The sequence below is a fragment of the Vanessa atalanta genome, chromosome 23 (assembly GCF_905147765.1).
Source record: "Vanessa atalanta chromosome 23, ilVanAtal1.2, whole genome shotgun sequence".
Taxonomy (NCBI): Eukaryota; Metazoa; Arthropoda; class Insecta; order Lepidoptera; family Nymphalidae; genus Vanessa; species Vanessa atalanta.
In genome coordinates this window covers 3,410,615-3,433,267 of record NC_061893.1, presented here as the reverse complement: position 1 = coordinate 3,433,267, position 22,653 = coordinate 3,410,615, and the positions used below count along the sequence as shown (strand labels likewise).

Sequence of the window (22,653 nt, the reverse complement as noted above, 5' to 3'; positions counted from 1 at the left end):
ACATCAATTATAATACGTTAATTCTTAACAGTAACCCTTTTATAATGAGAGTTACTTTTCTTTGCATGGTATAAAAGAACATGGTATAGAAGTATCTCTATTGGATTGTAGTCTCTATATTAAACTCTATAAGAGATATTTTGCTTTGTACGATGTTAACAAAGATGGAAGGCATATCCGCTTTTCCTGTAGCTTTTACCGTACCTTCTCTCATTAATCTTGTGTGCAATTTCTTTTAAATTAACCTCATTTTTCCATCAACTCTATTAAGACTTATTTAAGGCTTTCTTGAATATAACGCGTTATATTTAAAAAAGCACCAAGACTATTAGATTTGACTAAACATTTACAGATGCGAATATGTTTTAATTATAATAATCGCATGTACGAATCTTTCTTTTAATATAGTCTTAATTAATTGTATTATTTATACATTTTGTTTCATAATTATTACTACTAAATTATTGTATAATATTAATAATTTGATTGTTATTGAAATAAAAAACAAAACACTCATTTATTATTTAATATTCATAATAATCTCTTTGATTTTTATTAATAAATTAATATAAAGCGAGAAATACTTAAAAATAAAATAAATTATAATATCTTAAAACGTACAAATACTGAATCGAAAAGATAAATAGTACGAAACAAATGAACGTACGTCATGACTTAGCGAACAGATGAAACAAAACTGAAAAAAAAATAGATAAAACAAAAATAAACAAAGAAGGTCTTACATATAACTTAAATATATTAATTTACATAATTAAAGCCAGGTACGCATTGAGAAAATTAAAATAAATATTTTTATCTAGATTAACTATGTTTAGTTAAATATATAATACATAAACTATAATATATAGTTACAAATCACCTATAAGGTTTACTTATATATCAATTCAGTCATAAATACGCACATCACATACACAAGAGGAATAAATAACGCAGAGAAATCGTCTGTAAAGAGGTCGTTATACTAGGTCACGGAAAGCTATTGCTTCTGCGCGGAGTAAGCCAAGCTTTGCGCATCTATGGATCTACCCCACCCCCCGCTGTGCCCGCCACCGCCACCGCCACCGCCACTGCTGTAACCACCCGCATCACCACCGTAACCACTGGCACCACCGTAATCGTGACTAGATGTGTGACTCGATGTGTGGTGAGGGTGTGCGACCACTTCGTACGTCACATGCTTCTGCTGCGACAGGAGTTTCTTCAGACCAATTATTGCCGACAGCACTAACGCAAGTTTACCAATCAGCAACGCTTTACCAGCAATCAGCGCTATAGCACCAATCGCGAGCGGCAATAGGGCCATCATTTTCAACATAACAGCCGCCAGTAGTGGACCGAGGATCTTTTGTGCCTTCTTCTTCTTCCCTCTTCCTTCTTCAGATAAATCATCATCTGTCAACGATGTAACCGTGTCTTCTAACGCTCGACCGACACTCGACACCGTATCAATAACATCAGAACCTTTAACTTCAACTCTCAAGGAATGCGTTTCGAAGTAATTCTTCATCTTGGTAACAGGATCTAAAGATCTAGGCGCGCCTGTCTCCGGAGGTACATCGCTCGCTCGCACGACTGTCACCCCGTCGGTGAGTGAAAACGTTTCCTTTTGACCGATCATCTTGTCAACGTACGAGAAAAATTTGTACTTGAGGCATGCTGTTGAGTCTTTCTTGAGGCAGTCGGTGAGGCCATCGAGCTCGTTGTTTGAATGACTTGTATCTTGGGCGGGAAGAGCGAGGCAAGAAGCCGCGAGCGTGATAAAAGCGACCGTCTTAAACATTGTAGCGTTAGAAATAGACTGTGCGCCGGCGCAGCTTGTATCACTTTAAATAGTCTCTCTCCGCACCCCTCGCTTTAGCCCCGTAGAAAAAACCGAAATAAGTTGGACTTTCACAGTTCGCTAGTAAAAGTAGAGTCCAGGTTTCATAATGTTGCATCGGCGAAAGCCTGTGCGATCATTGTAAAGGTCGTGAACTTGATCATTATGGCGCTAAACTATTTTAATATGATGGACAATTATTCCAGTACTGTTAATATGTTATTTACAACTAGAGGCGCTACCGTAAGAACGGTTTCTATATATTCTAGATTAGTTAATATAAGTATATAGTTCGGTTGGGTTTCTATACAACCTTAATATAGATATAAATCTATACTTTATATGATGTTGAATATATAAGGAAAATAAATCACTACAAATGAAATATAAACAGGTTATGAGTTCATTTACCTTTTTACGTAATCTCAGAACAATGAATGGACGGTACCAAGAGTGCGATAATTTATCCTAAGCAATATTTTCAAACCCATATTACTGAACTATTGGGTAAGATTAGTATATTTTACAGACGGATTCGTATAATGGTGAAAATATCACCAATTGGACTTAGTGACTTAGTGTCTAACATAAAAATAATATGTAACCTGGTGTACAAGCAAGTTCATTGAATAAGTTTACTTTTTCATTGATAATATTAGTGCGGTTATTATATTGTTTATAAGGCTTCACGTTACAAGAAGACGTGAACTTTATTACGAATAATATATTTACTGAAGTCTTAGATATGAATTTAGATCGCAGAGAAATCATTGTTCAAAAAGGCGTAGTAAAAATGTATATAGGAAAACTTTTATTAAATTAGCTTCGTAGGAATACAATACAATGTACACAATGAAGGGTTTTATACGCACGCAAAATAATATTTGCTGTTTCATTTACTGAAGAGTATATTTATTGTAGATAAGAAAGGGTTTTATATGAATTTAATAATAGTGACTACATTGAGGATAAAAGAAACAGTATTAAAAGTTGTATATCAAAATAATATATTTAATAAACGTAATACGTCACTGTTGTTTGGTGCAAAATACACAAAAAAACCTCGATAAAAATATAAATAACACCTCATTATTATACAGCTGTATAAATGTGCAAACATAATCTTATTATAAAATTAAACACTATGTAATAACAAAAATATACTCACATAATAATATAGTAAGAAACAGTAAATGAAAAAAAAAATTTTTTTTCGTTGTATTTTATTGAAGAAAGTAAGTACGTTATAAGTTCTTTTGAAATGTCGTGAAGATTCTAGATCGGAAATTAGAATCTACCTTTAATGTCGAATGATATGAACTTTGCTGGCCTCAATTCACCTACATTAATTAATTAAATTAATTATTTATTGACTGCATATTTTTTTTAGTATTTATATAATTTCTATAGAATAGTTGAATTTATCTTGATTTGGTTTTCATAAAACATGTAATTGAATTAGTATGAGACGAACACGAGCAATGACGATATTTTTTTAATTATATAAATATATTAATTGTATATATCGAGCCGAGATGGCCTAGTGGTTAGAACGGGTTACCCAGGTAAGCACCATTGAATTTTCATGTGCTTAATTTGTCTTTATAATTCATCTCGTGCTCAGCGGTGAAGGAATACATCGTGAAGAAACCTGCATGTGTTTAATTTCAACGAAATTCTGCCACATGTGTATTCCACTAACCCGCATTGGAGCAGCGTGGTGGAATATGCTCCAAACCTTCTCCTCAAAGGGAGAGGTGGCCTGCTGTGGGAAATTTACAGGCTCTTAATGTAATGTAAAAAATATATCGTCCAAGGTTTTTTTTTCTTGGTAATTTATTAATAAAATAAAATATTATAATGTTACAATTTTGAGGCATGGCGTAATCTAAATATATATTTTTTATTTAATATCTTCGTAACAGGAATGGCTATATCAACGGTAATCATATTTTTTTAAAATATATACTTATATATTATGAATAAAATTTTATAAAAGATTATTAATGACATTAATTGTTGTAACATAAGTCAATTACTTGTACTACAATACTGTAATTAAGGCAAAAGTATTTACTAATATATACGATTCGTAAGTAAATCAATTTTGATTTCTTCATCATTACGAATGTCTTGTACGTAATTTAAAGTATATTTTTATCTTAAAAATCTCATCTGAAAATTCAGAGATGTTTTGAATTCGGAATCTTCTCTTGAGATTCATTTAGTCAATGCTTAGGGTACCTAAATATTCTTCCGTCTTGAGTGATTGTCAAAAACCTCGAGACAAGACCAATATTTTACAACCTAGCTAGAATGTCTGTAGCGTAAACTGAAAGTAATTATTACTTTCGAGAAACATTACTATATATTTGGTGGACATCGTCCCACATCACACACCTTGTAAGGAACAATCAGTCAATTAACATACACTTTATTCAAGTAGGCTTTTACAAGCACTTTTTAATCGATATTTTACAAACTATATTAAGTGAAGCTATCATCGATTCGAAATGTAAATTCTACCGACAATAACCCGCAAGAAACTCAGTAGTTACTTTTTTCAACATTTATAATACAAAGTTATGTTAGTTAAATACAATCATATAAATATAATATATCCTGTCTGGAAGTCAACCTGTTCGATATTTCGAAACTCCTTTATTATAAGGCTCAAGGAATATTTCGGAAGATCAATCGATATCTTGAACGTTTATGGAAACAAGGTGTCCCCATAACATGCCGTTATAATATACATAGCGTGATGGAGGTGCTTCCTAGAAGAAGCGAATTTGACCAATTAAGCTCCTCAAGCGCTGTGACATCAACACCGCAATCTTTAAACTAAATATAGTGTATTTATTTTTATTTATAGTTACATCGTTTTTGGTTACAATGTAGACGTTACTGTTACTAATTCGTAACACATACAACAAAATACAAATGAATATCAATTAAAAATGCACCCAACATTATAAATAGATTTCGAAATATTAATTTTATTTATTATTGTAAAAAAAAATAAACAGTAATAGTTACGAGAAGACAAACAAAAATCTACTTTTTTAAATTTAAATAAGGTCAACAAAATAATACATAAAATATTTGGATTTTTTTTATTAATACACAAGAACCAAATAAAGCCTAATTCAGACTTCCTCACTCGAGAAAGCGCTAGAACAAAAATTTCGTCTCAAAAAGTAAGAGTAAGTACCCAGTGAGCTTAGTCACGGATCGCGGAACTGGCTGCGTATTCGAATCACGCGCATGTTTCCTTCGATCCGTTTTTATATGTCCATTTATTATACTATAGATTCGATACACGTTAATTGAAATGAAAAACTATGTCAAGTGCTTTCCAATTTCAATGAATTAAATTGGAACGTTAGAGACAGGTATTTGAAAAACAATAGTTTTGCAGAACAACTTAAAGTCAGCAATACACAAGATTAATATAAAGTAAAAAAGGTGGTCCAGTAGGACGTCTGTTTTTGAGAAGAAAATGAAGAAGATGAGTGATAACTGACCGGGTGATAGAAATTATTGAGTTTTCCCGTCGAAAAAATCTCAGTCACTGCCTGGGTCTGGAGTTCTTGAAGTTTAAAGTGTGTCACACTCCCTTGTTCCAGATAGCCCGAAAGCCTATTATGGTTTATACTATTTAGATAAAGATGATGAAATTATTCATCATCTTTTTTTCTTAGACCAATGTATGTCGCTTAAGCCCGTAAAATTAATTGGTGACCAATAGTTGGTTCTTGGCACTTTGGCTAGGCAGGGTTTCAGCCGCAGCGACAATTTTCTAGGGAGACTAGATAACTACGAAAAACATTTTACATGACTACGCAAACACAAATGCAGCTATTTTTTTTTCTCATAATCCGACGCCACATGAAAAAAAATCAACCGTAAGACTGACTAACTGTTTCTCGAGGCAAGAGTATTACCAAATTACAGAATATCTCGATGCAAAATTTCAAAAACTATTGAAACCACTGGAGATTTGATTTTGCAAATTCGAAACCTGCGTCCACCATTAGACCAACGAGGCAGTCGATATGTTAGCTCGTAAATAATATATACGACATAACGTAGCAGGTTTCACGATTATGCATTTAGCCGTAATATGTGTTCCACAAATAAATACAGTGTCACACCTCTCGTTCCAGTTATACTGCACTATTGATCTACATACGAGCACATTCAATGCCTTTATTGCTTTCTTGTTCATCGTTTTATTCAAAGTTTTTCAACGCTATACTTATTAGGTCAGACAGGCGATCTGTCAAAGTTGAGATTTATTTGATAAATTGTATTAAGCTAGCAGCTCCACGCATTTAAAGGTCGCGATGGTTGTAGCAAAATATTTTATTTATAGACTTTATTTAAGAATAAACACTGTTTTTATGATTTTTTTTTGTTTTATAAATTAGGTCCTAGCCATTTTAATTTCATTAACATGCTTACAAAAGAAATATTACATCAGAAGCCCCAGTGTTTAAGTCATAATAAACTTTTTAAATATTATATAAATAGATTCCTGAAAAAACATTCTCATTGTTTTTACGAATTGTTCATTTAAGTTTATTTAATATAGTATTTTATCTTTAATTTCAATTATATTTCAATTAGTTATTATTAAAATTGGATTTTTATTTTAAATTTAAGTTTGTTTGGTTTTATATTTTTGAAGCTCAAAGTTGTATACACCTTAAAACACGTTGATACGTTTTTAATTTAATAAATCATATTAAAAATAATAAATTGTTAATTTCAAGTGTTTAGTTATAAGTTGTAGCAATAAAAAAAAACAATAATAGACAATTTATTATGAGCCGAGATAGCCCAATGGTTAGAACGCGTGCATCTTTTCCGATGATTGCGGGTCACCCAGGCAATCACCACTGAATTTTCATGTGCTTAATTTGTCTTTATAATTCATCTCGCGAGGAAACGAGAATTTCAATGAAATTCTGCCATATGTGAGACAATTTACATTTTCTTGTGTAATTATAATGTATTTTTGTTTTTTTATTAATCTTTTATCAACATTTTCTTAAAAAAAAATGTCAATTTTATTTTACTTCTATCTACCAGACTTTGAAGGTCACCTTACCACATAAGACTCTCCTAATTAGCCCCACTTATATGTCCTCAAAACCCTATCATCAATTGTAGTCCATTCGTGGACATTTCGTCCCCACCTGTTAACAATGTTTCAAACGATGTAGTTTACTTAATATCATTTAGTTAGTACTTTTTATGGGATCTCCGTAACTTATCTAAGTGTATATGTGTGATACGATGTCAAGGGTTAGTAAGTTAATCTGATTCCAGACACAATAGACACGCAAGTTCTAATTCTCATGTTCTGCGAAATTTACAATGTACATCACGAGCTTCATTATTATTTTTTCAAAATATACTATACAACTATGAAACTAGCACTTTTTATATAGTATAGGTAGACAGACAAATGCACCTGAAGATAAATGGCATGTCGCCAATTCGTTAAACAATGTGGGTTACAAATATTTTTTTTTCATAATATAGGGAGCAAACGATCTGATGGAAAGTGATTACCACCGCCCATGGACATCTGCAACACCAGGGGGATTGCAGTTGCGTTGCCGGCCTTTAAGGAATAAGTACGTTATTTTCTGGAAGGTATCGGTTCGGAAAAAACGCCGGTGAAAGTTGGTTTCACAGAGTGGTTGTGCGAGGCAGAAAATATCTTAAAAATCGCATTGGAGCAGCGGAGTTGAAAATACTGCAGAACACTTTTTTACTATAGTTTGGTGAACGGGTGAATAATCCAGGTGATAGTAAATTATCAGTACCGTCCATAGCATATTTAGGTTATAAGATGTTTTATCCACTAACATACTTACATTGTCAATGTTCCACTAACCTTGGGAGCTGTTGTTATGGTGATATGTGTATTGGCAAGAAAATATATTATGAGTGGATGATACCTACCCAAGCAGACTTACCAAGACATAAATGACAAGACAGCTGCTTTAAACATGTTCCGATAACTACAGGCACTTAACTGGTGATTACCATTTATTATCAGGTGATCTATTAAAAGCCTAAATGGTCTAGTGGTTAGAACGCGTGCATTTTAAGTAATGATTGTAGGTTCACACTCACCAATGAATTTCCATGTGGAATTAATGAAATTCTATTTACTTGGTGTTATGCCTTTATATAAGCCCGTCTGGGTAGGTACCACCCACTCATCAGATATTCTTCCGTTAAACAGAATTACTCTGTATTGTTGTGTTTCGGTTTGAAGGGTGAGTGAGCTAGTGTAACTACAGGCACAAGGGACATAACATCTTAGTTCCCGAGGTTGGTGGCGCATTGGTGATGTAAGGAATGGTTAATATTTTTACTGCGTAATTTTTTATGGGCGGTGTTAACCACTAACCTTCAGGTGACACAAAACATAGTGAGGAAACCTACATGTGCCTAATTTCAGTTAAATGAAAACCACATTGAATCATATTTGTGGAATAAGCTCCAAACCTTCTCAAAGGGAGAGTTCTTATCCTAGCTGTGGGAGAATTACAGGTTATTACTTTACTTCTTTATTTTAAAAAGAGGATTTTTGTAAAAAATACACTATAAAATAAATCGAGTTGCATACATATAATTTAAAAATTAATTTCAAAAATTATTCTCGTCTGAAACAGTTACGTTGTTATTTTCTTTGAGCGTAATCCTTTCACTTTTCAAGTGTAGGTCATTGACATGGTCATTCTTATTGTTGAAGATGACTGGATGATGTTTGAAGGTAGCGAATACTTTATATGTATATTAAATTTTATATTAATTTTTATTAAACTTTTATAATAACGATAATACTTCAATGATGACAATAATGCAATCTTTCTAATCTCAACAGATGTGCTGTTGTTACTACGATATACTATATAGTAGTATATATATATGTTTATATACTTAAAATATTTTTTGACGTTTGACGTTTCCTCATGCTGATGTTCCAGGCAGCAATTTTTGTTTTGTTTGTTTCTTTATCGTTGTTAACTTTAATTGTGAATACGTTTAGTCTTACTTACTCGGTGGCGGAGCTTAGTGCCAGCCTGTACAACCTACTCATCATATAGTTACCGCTAAATAATAATACTCTATATTGTAATGTTTCTGTTTTGAAAGTGATTGAATCATTGTATCTACAGGCACAAGGGACATAACATCTAAGTTCTCAAGATTGTTGGCGTATTGGTGACGTAAGGGATGGCTAATTCTTGGTGGTGCCGTCGACATTGGCAAGGGTCTTGGCGTCCAATTATCATCATTTAAACTACATATTATATATAGAAATCGTGAAAGAATAAAAGTTATGAGTCAAGTAACAGTTCACAGGCCCCACTACTGGGCAGAAGTCTCCCTTTCAAAAAAAGAAGATTTGGAACTAGTCGAATGCTGATTGGTGGATAATATTCGAAATATGAAGGTAACGTGATGTTTTTCCTTATTCCGCAATAAGGCACCTTATGAATTATAAACAATAATTATGAACACATTCAGGCTCAGGCTTTTTAGGATCGCTATTTGAGATCGTCAGTTAAGAAAAACGAATTGATATGAAAATCTGACTTAATATGTAAACCCACCAGACTTGGAACGGCGTGAACAAGCTCGCAGCCTTCACTTCGAAAGGAGACGAAGCCTTACCCTAATATTTACCGGTTTTTACTTTTGTTTTCTATACAGTACAGTTTGTAAATTTTTTTTACAATGGGTTCAATAACACTGAGCGATTCAATTTACAAATGTATACAAAATATCATCATACAGTTTGAACACTCCGTACGCGTCAATTTAAGGACTTCGGTAACCGTTATTTTCCAATAAAATAAGCGCACACTGCTTGGAGATCAATGACTGTTAATACAGCGGGAAAACTCATCTCGTTCATTTTATACTCATTTTTTACAAATGTTGGTCCAACAAAGTAATTTTATTAGATACTAGAGCCCCGTCTCACCTTCGCACGGCTGCAGGTTATTATTAATAAAGAAAATTATATTATATAAATATGACTTATACCCTTTTACCAGTAAAAAATCTTAGAATTGAATCATTAGTTGCGGATTTGTAATATTTGTAAAAATTCAACACAATGTTTAAATTACAGATATTTTACGCGTCAGTGTCAGACAAGCTAAAGATAAGCTACAACACGTGTGATTAATTTGTTTTCACTATCTCATGTTTGGCTGTAACGAAAAACAACTTGAGAAAATCTATATATTTATAATGACGTTCTGCCAAACATGTGTCCACGAAATAGGATTCGAACAGCGAGATATAATGGAATAAGATTAAAACTTGGCAAAAGCTGAATTACCTAAATCAGCTTTTGCCAAGAAGAATATTTTATAAAAATTACTTTTCCAAAAATGTACTCGTGAAATCTATGAAAATGCAATAAAATATTAACTTACTCTCAGTCTTGAGAAGAATGTGAAAAGAACAATTAAAAATTTCTCAATTTTTTTTCACATATTTTTTAAATTTTTAAATATTGGTCGTTTCATTCCTACCAGATTTTTTGTTTACTACGTATTCATTTGTGACCCTAATACATAGTGAATATATAGTGAATAATCTTGCATGGGCCTAACAAAACCAGTCGTACATAATATCTACAACTACGCAATGAAGTACCGCGGAGAATTGCTGAGACCAAAACCAAAATCAAAAATATATTTCATTCAATTAGGCTTTAAATGCACTTTTTAATCGTCATTCGTCATCATCACAGAACACTATTGACGTAAACCTACCACCGGTTCGGAATGTAGATTTTACTAGAAGAACCGATAAGAAACTCAGTAGTATCATCAAATAGTAGAATCAGAGAATATTTGTCCCTAATAATACTTGATGAACAACATCACGATTGCCCTTGATGGTCCGGATGCAATCATATTAAGTAAAAACTTACAACTTATATTCTTTAGAACATTAACTGACAATATAGGACAAACACACTGACACACACACACTCAACAACGACGTTTTTATAAAGTGTGAAAGTCGTAAGTACGATTGAAATGACGTCAAAGAACCTGACCATTAAAATGACTTAACTAATGCCTTTTAAAATCATAATAATTATATATTGTTACTGTTATTGAAATGATCACGAATAATTTAATGACCTAATTTGATAGGTTATATATCCTTTATTCATATAGTAATGTTATTTACTAAACTTATTGCTGTGTGTTCACTTACTGTTGCATGAACCAATATAGCGGTATATTCTTTAAAAACAATTTAAATTAACAAGAAATCAAACCATTTTTTAATCTATCTATATACTCAGTGAATGAACGCCTCTTTGGTATAGATATAAGACCACAGATCGCGAGGTCCTGAACTAAAACCAGAAGTCATACTGTTTAAAATATTGGGTTATTCTGATAAACAAATAAAAAGTTAAGAAGGACATCACAGTCACTGATACCTATTATAATATAGTTAGTTGGTATAGTCACCGTTGACTGTCATGGTATGGGCATGTTATGCGGAGGAATGAGGACCATGTCGTGAGAATGGTTTTGGGAATGGATGTGGATGGATATAGAGGTAGAGGACGACTAAAGAAACGATGGATGGATTGTGTGAAAGACGATATGGTTAGAAAGAAAGTTACTTGTGAGATGATGTCCCACAGAGAAGGATGGAAGAAAAGGACATGCTGCGCTGACCCCAAGTAAAATTGGGATAAGGGCAGGAGGACGATATCATGAGTATAGTCACCGTATCGAGAGTTTGTGTAAATTTTCATCTCAAAAGGTTTGTTGGAAAACGTTTAAAATCCAATCACAAGATTTTACCATCACTTAGTGACGTACGTTAAATAAAAACTCGTAAAAAACACATTATTGAATATAACTTTCCTTTATTTAGCTAGAGCATCATTCATCATGTTATGTACGTGCTCAAAGCTTTAATAAACATTGAATTTTAAAGGTGAAGTATCAAAATTGTTTGAAGTTAAAAGCTCGTGTTGTCGAGAGAAAGTTTTAATGTGTTTGGAGATGTAACAACATTGAAAATTACCTCTTATGATATATAACGGTCGTGATGAGTGAGAAAACAATGTCTTAAGCCCATACTTCATTCACGAATATGTAGTTTCGAAAACGGAGCAGCGGCTGTACTTCTGTAACATTAATATGTTAACCTCCTTCAGTGCTGACGGTGTTGTTCGAAATATGAAATTTGAAAACTAATCCGTTTACTTTTACAAATGTATTAATCACACAAATAATCTCCTTCAACTATATTTATAACCAATTTTTTTCTTAGTCGTCTCGTTCGTACTCGTAAGTCGATATTATTTAACGTGGAGGGGCACGCCTTTGTGTGGAAAGATCTATAAACGTCACTGCAATTTATTTCTTTTGAAAACAAGAACCGCGAAAACATTTGCTCCTCATATGAAAGTATTTTAACACAAATTTCAAAACTACGAAATATCGACGATATAGTCGTAAATCACATATCTTTTATAAGTACACAATCAGTTACTAGCGTAGTTCTATAAATAGTTACGGGAAGTTTCTATAATTGACATTAAAATAAGGTGATATAAAAAAATTTTAAACATGTACAGTTTAGTGTAAAGATTATGTACAATAGAATTATCAAAATTGCCGCTTCAAAAGTGCGTGCGGTGTAGTATAAGTTTGTGTGCGTGTGTCTATAGACGTGTGTGTATTCACGACATATTATGTGTTGCCAGTCTAAAAAAAATATATATCTTATTATAGTTTTTACTCTGTATGTGATTTATTATTTCATTTTAACAAGCATATGGAAATTATATATCATAAGTGCAAAATAAAAAATGATATACTGAAACAATAGGTTTGAAATAAAATTAAAAAAAATAGTAGGTAGGTTATAAATATAAGAAAGATTTAATTTCTTTTTTTAAATTAATTTACAAGCTCTGTGACATAACTATGATAATATATTCATAGTTTAGACATACATTATTTAAACAAAGGCTTCGTAACTTCGCTTCGACCTTGTTACCTTATGATGACCGAAATATTTTTTGAGACCGTCTAACATTATGCCTAGCGACTTGGGGACAATTCCACTAACGTATAACGGTAATACGTTCCCGATTTATTTCCCATCGAACTTTAACTCCTCACAAAATGAACCTCAGCTAAATAGTAGCTGAAGACCAATTCGACTTATTTATATCGGTTACCAACCGCAACTGGATCTTTGCGTTTATAGAATAGTAACACGGCTGAACAGCAACGATCACTTTTCGATTCGATTGAGATATTCACTTGGTAGGGTTTTGTGCAAACCCATCTGGGTAGGTTACCCCCCATAATTATATTCTACCGCCAAGCAATGCTTAGTATTGTTGTGTTCCGGTTTGAACAGTCACAAGAGACATAACATCTTGGGTTCCAAGATTGTGGCTCATTGATGATGTAAGGTATGGTTAATATTTCTTACAACACTAAAGTCTATGCATAGTAGTGACCGCTTATCATCAAATGGCCCATTTGACTGCCCGCAAAAAATACATAAAAAAATAATAAAATAAATACAAAACATCAATTTGTTAGTAGAATTAGCCAGACTATTTATGCAAATTATTTGTTTGAACGCTGAATTATCACGAGACATGTTATTGTTTTAGACTCGTCAACTGACTAATGCCCTGTTTCTTTATTTAACGAATCGTAATTGTACATAAGTAACCGATTGATTTTTTGCGCAATGTTTACGGATAGCCTAGTGATGTAAAAAGTCACAGATTCGATCCTAACCCCTTGTCCCTAACCCCTTGAGCTATTGTCGTCCTAGGACAAACTTTAAGCTTAATGCAGGGTTTTATTAGGATTGTATTAAAATGGAACAATCCAAATATTCTTCTTCAAATAAATATACTAAAATAAAAAATATTGTAAGCAAATCATAATATACTGTAAATATTTTTATTGTAAGCAGTTCGTGAGCGACGGGTGTACCTAAATCTTTTGAGGCATCGAGCAAAAGCTATCATCGCGGTTAAAACCTGAACATGACGCGGCGAAAGCTTGATGTATTTTATTGTTAATTAATTTAATATAAAATACGTAATATATATTTTTAGCAGATTTTTATTACAATCTTTGAAATCTTTTTAAATATTAGTGAAGGAACGATAGGACTATAAAAATAGAAAACAAAACTCATATAAACAGAACATGAGAATGTATCAATAGTATCTATTTTTTATATATTACAGGAGTTATGTATAAACATATATGTACTGACATAATATTTATAGAAGTCGCTTCTATTGAAATCAATTGCAATTGTCTGTTTCCTAAGTTCTTACCGTGTATTTGCAAACCAACTGTTGCCGAGCTGTTTGTATTCAGTGGCTTCCCGCATCCTTCAACCGTCTTTGGCGACTACATCTTGCGATTGAGGTCGCCAAACTTTGTCTCCAAACTACAGATATCAGCTATATGTAGCTTGCAAGTTATTTGTAGCAGCTACAATACGTAAATATACAATACGTACGGCAAGTGGCATGCTACAATACGTATAGATAAAATGCATTCGATATTCAAATTTTTGAAATGATTTCAAAGTGACATAACATTAAAAAGCCGAGCCGAGCCGAGGTGGCCCAGTGGTTAGAACGCGTGCATCTTAACCACTGAATTTTCACGTGCTTAATTTGTGTTTACAATTCGTCTCGTGCTCGGCGGTAAAGGAAAACATCGTGAGGAAACCTGAATGTGTCTAATATCAACGAAATTCTGCCCACCCGCATTGGAGCAGCGTGGTGGAATATGCTCCAAATCTTCTCCTCAAAGGGAGAGGAGGCCTTAGACCAGCAATGGGAAATTCACAGGCTGTTAATGTAACATTAAAAAGTAATAAAACAGAAAGTTTAAGTTCATTAAATAATTTATATTAGTATTGTTTCTTCCGGTTTAAAGTGTGAATGAGTCAGTTAAACTAGGCACAAGGGACATAGATAGATAGATAGATAGATAATATACTTTATTGTACACCGAAACAAAAAAAATACAAGAAGCAACACAACAAAATAGAAAACACGGTACAAAAGGCGGTCTTATCGCTAAAAGAGCGATCTCTTCCAGACAACCTTTGGATAGAGGACATTAAATACTCTAAGAAAGGGGTTCGGAGGTGTACACCTTTTAAATCATATATACACAAACATAACGTATCTACATAACATACATACATACGATTAATACATGTTATATATAACATATAAATACGTGTATAAACAAAATAATACATAAGATTGTGCACGTCTTATATTTATTCACTACTAAAGGGACATAGCTTTAGCCTTAGATTTTATGGTGCATTTTAAGAACTGATTAATATTTCTTACTGCGACAATGGACAGTGGTGACAAGATACTTACCATGGATGGCCCATTTGCCTCTCCTAGCTAGACAATAAAAGACTGACTGGAATCAATTTACTTTGAACAAATTCTTCCATTTTAAGCAGAATAAAGTTTGGGTGTTGGTCAAAAACACAACAATGAAAATTAATAATTGTAGTTTTTTTTCTCTCATTAATTAATGCATTTTCTTATCAGGCAAACTGCTTTCAGGATATACAAAATAAATAACAAATCGTATGATTTTATTTCTGAGGCGTAAAATATGGAATCTAATATTAGTAACCCCTCCTTTTCTCCTAAGGAAGTTGAAAATGAAACGACCTGTGAATTACACAGTAATCAAACAGATGGAACCCTTAAAAATAAAGGATTCGTTTACCAAGAAATTGTTTACGTCATATCCCAGTTGTTGAACTACGTGACATATTATCGACCAGTTATTGGGATCACGGAGTAGTAGTGAAAAAATGCTTCATTAAAAATGTAACACCTCGCTTTATTGCCTCCACTGGTAACAGGAGGGCTGGTTCGATTCCAAGACGTCAAGATTTATACAATATCTATTAAAAAAAAACATTTTTGTATAAATTTGAGGACTTCGTGGTAATAATTGTTGTCTTATCGTATGTAAATAAAAAATCATCGAACAGTATATTCAAAAAGAGAATTTATTATAGTGATAGGTCAACTCATAAATTTGAAAATCAATCGTGTTCTGATCCACGTTTTCTAAATGCTTAGAGATTTAGCTTCAATTAACGTTCAGTTTCTCATAACCTAAGGGCTTAAAGGTGAGTGGTCACGGTGAGTCCTCACTTTCGCTCACTTTCGTTCTTTCTTGGGTCAGTGGTCACACGTGATAATCCTTGTCGGACACGCACTGTTTCTTGAATCGATTGTAGAAGAAAATTATTTATACATTATATGTGTGAGTATTTAATTTTCGTTTTTAATTTATTATTGTTTGTGTTATTATTAATCAACTTAAAATTGCGCCGAGAAAGCCTAGTGACACGTGTCTTAAATGAAGATTATGGGCTCAAAACAACTGAGTTTTTAAGTCCATAATTTTGTGTGTTTAATTAATCTCGTACTCTTGAAGGAAAATTGTAAGGAAATTAGTCAGAGAATTCACCAATTCACATTGGAACATTGTGATGGAATAAGTTTCTTAAAAGAATTTAAGCTATTAGTCCAGCATATAATTTCCAAGCTGTTATAATAACATTGGTTTTATCTCATTAAATGTATTAAAAAAATGCGATGTGCGAAAATATTCACAAGTTTACGTTATACGTTACGTTTATGATAAGTTTCAATAAAATAGAGAGAATAGTTGGTTTCTAATAAAATGAATAACGACAATATATTATCCAATTAAAGAGTGTATGACTGGCAACAATAACATTTATAAGGTCATTTTAAAATTATTTACGCTCCGTCAAGTTATATTTGAAGCGATGAAAGTGCTGAGAAGTTTCTCACGCACGTGCACCAAGTTTTGTGCACAATTTTTACGATATTATCATTGAAACAATAAAATCGTCGTTCATTCATGTACGTGCTAATCTACGATCCTATGGAGTAGAGATTTCTCTAAAGCTGATCTTCCTGGCTCTTGAACATGTGTGTTCTTTTTTTAAAGATTAAAGTTATAGCTCATTCCATGAAACGTGCTCCCAAAGGAACTCTTGAGTGTGTGTGCTCATTGGTTAATGCTAGTGACTTCTATAAACCAAATCGTTTGTTATAAATGCCCGATTCGACTCGCTTACGTATAGCCGCGCGCATCGACCAATGAGGTGCAAGGATTTTGTTCCTTAGGAGTTCGATTCGTGGAATAGGCTATAGATGGTTTAATTGTCAGTGTCAGATCATACTTCGTCATAGCCACTGTTAGAGGGCACTAACGGTGCTCTAGAAACTTAAAATTAACAAAGATTTTTGCATTGAACAATTTCACAGTTTGGTAACTGTAGACAAACTTGTCAATAATTATTTGGTTTATCAACATTATATTAATAATGAGCAATTTATTTAGAATACGATTTATTTAATGTTCGTATCGACCCACAAAGTCTATTCTGACGGAAAAGCAGAAATCCATAGACTTCAATTTCGACCATCTTATAGTCGAACTATCTGAATTTAAATTATTCCTTGTGTCTCGTATCGCTTCCTATACTATTTAAACGATGTTGTGAAGCTTTATAGAGTAATTGTGCATACGCCCATTTTAGCACAAATTCATCTACAATTTTTCAAATAATTTAGCAGATGACACATGTGCTTAAGACATAAATGTACTTTGGTCCCTTTTAACACTAAGCCACAGTTGCGTAGCGTCAGGTAGTTAGCGTAGTTGTCAGGTCTGATTTTATGCTAATCTCGTGCTTGTCTCGTAAACACTAACATCATAATCAAGGGAACTAATTCTCATTATATTCCAAAAGAAAAATGCGTTTCCGTAAGAAATGCGAATGGAAAAGTGGAATGCAAATTTTACATGACTGTTTTGTGACGTTCACATGATTAGTATCTGAGATATGAGAATGGTAACATCTGTAGGGTTGCCACAATATACATTTATTTCACTTCAAAATATTTAACACTTGAAGCTGATACTTTGGTTATCTGTGGTAATTCTTAATGTTTATAATAAACGCTAGCTGAGTGTTATTTTTCTTGAAATGCTTTTTTAAAGTCGATTATAACGTAAATTTATATGAAAGCTTGTCATGTTTATGGTTAAACTTCTTTGAGATTTATCATTTAATTCCATTTTGAGTGAAGCGTTTTCGATCCTAAAAAGACAAAATATTTTTTAAAATCATTCACATTTATCACAGTTTATATGGTCATACAATTTTTTTATGCTTTGTTAGTATGTCTGAATATGCACTTATTATGAAATAAAAATGAATTAATTTTGCCACGGATTTTTTTCAAATATAATTTCACAGAAGCGCTAATGGAAATCTGATTGAACAAAGCTTAAACTACCGCTAAAACTACTCTACGTTAAGCAAATTTTCAGAAAGTGTATAATGTATTTGTTATACTTGAGTTTAGAATCATTCGATCTTTTAGTTTTATTGATACTGAATTTTAACATTCATAACAAAAATTAAATCATTTCATAGTTATAAAACAATGTGGCTTACAGCTATCTGTTTACCGATTTTGATGCGGTTTTTTAGTAGATAGATTGTTGATTGATTCAAGAGGAAGGTTTATATGTATATTACATGCACAATATCATTGAGAAACACTGATAATTTTAGAGGTTTCCAAAGTGATGTCGTAAATAAACACGTTTTTTTGCGCTTACATTGCAAATGCTGACTCAACTCTACGAGATAGATCAAGACAATGCTTGTACAGTATTGTACACCTTAAAAAGGTCTTCGAAGCGATTTAAGCAATACATCATAAATCTTTATACAATTAAATACATTTTGGATTTAATATCGATCAATATGGCCCTTTCCAGCATGTAATTTAAATGAAAATTTCGAAGATATTACAGATCTAAAACGTAGGGACATAGCGGCTTGTATTGTCTAACGACTGAAAAACTGTGAACGTTGTATTGGCAGCATTGCACTCGTGCAAAGCCGGGGCGGGTCACTAGTTTAGAAAATAATATTGTCAATATATAGTTACTATGAGTGAGCCAATATAATCACAGGCTCCCATGGTTAATATGTTGGCGGTAGAAAGGATGACAACCAGAGATGATCACCATCATACAGAAATATAAAAAAAAATATGTATATAGCGTCCAGAAATTAAAGATTTAATTTACAACCATAAATATAATAAAAACTAATCAAAAATATTACTAACTTCGATTTTTTCTTAATATAAATTAACCGCCAAATACATATTCAAGTAAACTGCTTATTCCGTTAAGCTTATAAATCTAAATAAAACAAAACAATTTTTTTTAACAAATGACTTGTAGGCAGCAGCTTAATTTAAATTAGCGTGTGTTTTTTTTTTAATTTATTTCTGGCCAGTTCTATAGGTAAAGGAATCTCTCATAGACAGCCCTGTTTTATTGTCAATGGCGTTCATATGCGTCTGATGGGTTACTGTGTTAGCATGTCGATTGTTTTATTCCGTCCATTGTAATATGAGAAATGTATGACTCGGTTAACATCATTTGTTAGGATGTTACGGAGAGTGTCCATTAAGGAATTGAAAGTTGATATAGTTTGTCAAAGATACGATGATGATGTATCTCTATGTCGTCAACTCCGTCGTTAGTTTAGTGCAGAGATTCCCAAACTATTTTGGGCATGAGAACCCTTTTTTCTAAATGAACTGCTCAGACCAATATAAGCAAATTACTTAATCATATATCTAGTTTTTTCTTATTGATACATAATACTTAAAAACTAAAATCTCTGTGGTTGGTTTAGTGGGTAGACTTGAGATCATTGTCCTATCAAAATTCATTATTAATACAAAATATGATAAAAAGTTGGTACTTATATGTACACACCTTATACAATAAGCTCTTATGTTAATTAAAAGAGCCCCAGAATCAGTTTTCATTTTACTGATGACAACTACAGGACTTCCTGGTGTAGTGGGTAATTGTTACAACGGCTGATCAGGTGGTCCCTAGTTCAACTCCCAAACATTGCCGATAAAAGTAATCGAGTTTATAGTTTTAAGAAGGTGCCAAGTTGGATTACCGGTTCCGGAACCTCACCGGATGTTTTTTTTTCGGTTTAGTAATTGATAACAACAAACCGTGGTTATGAAGTATTGTTAGATTGTTCTAGAAAGCACGTGAAGCTGTTAAGCCTGTGTCTGATCTCACTGCGTGCGTGCCGAATTGTATACTCTCTATAAAGTGCACGTATGTTTGAGTACAATTATACCAGGCCTCGTTGAGAACCATCAGATATTATACTGCCAAATATAATTACCATTATTGCGTACAGGTTTGAAGGGTTAGATAGTATTTTTACAGACATAAATATTTTATAGGACTTAATTTGCAGCGTTGTTAAAATAAGTTTATACTCCTTGTAATGCCAGTGCTTATAGAGAAAGGCACTGCAGGCAATAAGGTAGCCAACCTACCAAAAAAAGATAAAGAATAAAACTTAGCAATTAGTGATAACAGGTATGTGGTATAACTTTGATATTTCTAAAAGGAAGGGAAGCATTTGTTTTAGTACTAGGCTTCCCTAGTCCCATATCACGAAGTAATTCAGTTTTACTTGATGGTAGCCCGTCTGGATAGGTACCACCCATTTATATATTTCGCCGCAGCAATACTTAGTAATATCATATTTCGGTTTGAAGAGTAAATGAGCCAGTGTAACTCCAAGCACAAGGTACATAACATCTCAGTTCGCAAGGTTGGTGGCGCCTTGGTGATGTAAGGAATGGTAAAAATTTCCAACAGCGCCAATGTTTATGGGCAGTGGAGCACTTATCACCAGGTTAGGTTACCAAAACAAACAAAAAAAACAACACTATAATTGGTTAACAACACTGGAAGTTAGGCTTTAAATATTAAAACATCATAGGTACTTAAAGCTAGTTTCACATAACTTTCTCTCTTTATCAAGTACAATAAATAGTAACGTTTCATAACACAAGCCAACGGATAGTTATCTCCGTAGAAAGTAATGGTTGCTCAGTGTGTACAACTCTTTACCTCGAAACACGGATTAAAGAGAATTGAACAAGTGTATAGAGTAATGAAAATTTAGAGGTGATCAGTTATTTATTTATTTTTTGTATGTTTTCACATTCATAATATTTGTATATACAATTTGCTGCTTTTATATTTGTAATTACTATTGTACATGTTGAGCGCTTGTGTTATTGAGCCAATATCGCATGAAATTATGCAATTAGGTACATTTTTTTTACAAGACTTACTTATGTAAGTGTAGTTTTCTTATCGAAACCTTTTCAAAGCTACGTAGGAAAGCGTTACGTCATATAGCCTGCTTCAGAAATGTTACCAGTGTTTTCGGGTTTACCATCGTATTATGAGGTACTTGCGCAAATACTTGTGTACATACATTATAAATTTCCTCCGCATTTGATTAGTTGATAATGGCCGCCTCGATCAAAAGCAATCAGGAAAACATAATTATATTGCACTCTCTGTATCAAAATTACTCTATATATTAATGTTATACCCATCTACATTAAACAAGTGAAAACTTTAAAACGCATACATGTTTTAATCTTAATTTAAATTTTTAATTGTTCTTTACATACAATTATTACTAATAAACTTACAAAATGCCAAATTAAATTTATATGAATACCTACTTATGTTAAAACAAGTAAAATAATTATATACAAATATAATTAGATACTTAAGCTTCAAATATAACTAAGGTGGATTAAATTAAATTTATGAAATATTTTAATAATACACTTTTAAATGATTATCCAATTTCTGTATAATATTTAACTTCACATCGTAGGGTCCTAACTACTAGACGATCACGGCCACTTCAGAGTCGTGATGGCCCAGTGGTTAGTACGCGTGTATCTTAACCGATTAATTCGGGTTCAAACCCAGGCAGGCCCCACTGAATTTTCATTTGCTTAATTTGTGTTTATAATTCATCTCGTACTCGGCGGTGAAGGAAAACATCGCATTAGAGCAGCGTGGTGGAATATGATCTAAACCTCCTTCTCAAAGGGAGAGGAGACCTTAGCCCAGCAATGGGAAATTTACAGGCTGCTAAAGTATTTCACTTCAAAGTATGTAGAGCACTTGTTTTTACATATATTTATAGTAGACACAAATGTATTTTACTTATTGTTACATTTATCGGGTTTATCGTCGACCTGCACGAAACTATTAATATATATTTCGACCAATCACGTCTAGACATTGTAAAATTAGTATATTTGTTTCAACTTCCGCTGTGATTGGAATAGGCTAGTGTTCCGCTGTATTACCTAGTTCGTAGTTAATGTCACAGTGGATATTACTGTAAGTTATCATTAAATGTTATTAAGTTATCGCTTACTATTAGTTGTATGTAATAACTGGAACGACGTAATGTGCTCTCTGAAGCACGGAGTTAGGACATTATTATCCTATAGAGCGAAACAAATAGTTATTAAATTGATATAAAAAAAACTTATTATATATTTATCAAATATTTTTAATTTATGAGACGATTATTCCTCAAGCATATGCGATATATTCAAATTATATCATATACTAGCGACCCGCCCCGGCTTCGCACGGGTGCAATGCTGATACATATGTATACCTACTACAGAATAAACAGCTATGTCTCTGCGTTTTACATTTGTAATATCTTCGAAAATATTAATTTAAATTACATGCTGT

General features: G+C 32.8%; 1 protein-coding gene across 1 annotated transcript; it reads right to left on the bottom strand.

The window, feature by feature from the left end:
• Positions 1–783: 783 nt before the first annotated feature.
• On the bottom strand, positions 784–1,801 carry LOC125073137. Its single transcript, XM_047683841.1, has one exon. It carries the CDS (start codon positions 1,799–1,801, stop codon positions 998–1,000), a length of 804 nt encoding a protein of 267 aa, XP_047539797.1. The 3' UTR covers positions 784–997.
• Positions 1,802–22,653: the final 20,852 nt, after the last annotated feature.

Bases quoted from the DNA above. Each gene is read 5' to 3' on its own strand.
- LOC125073137 (XM_047683841.1), bottom strand. From the start codon at position 1,801: ATGTTTAAGACGGTCGCTTTTATCACGCTCGCGGCTTCTTGCCTCGCT.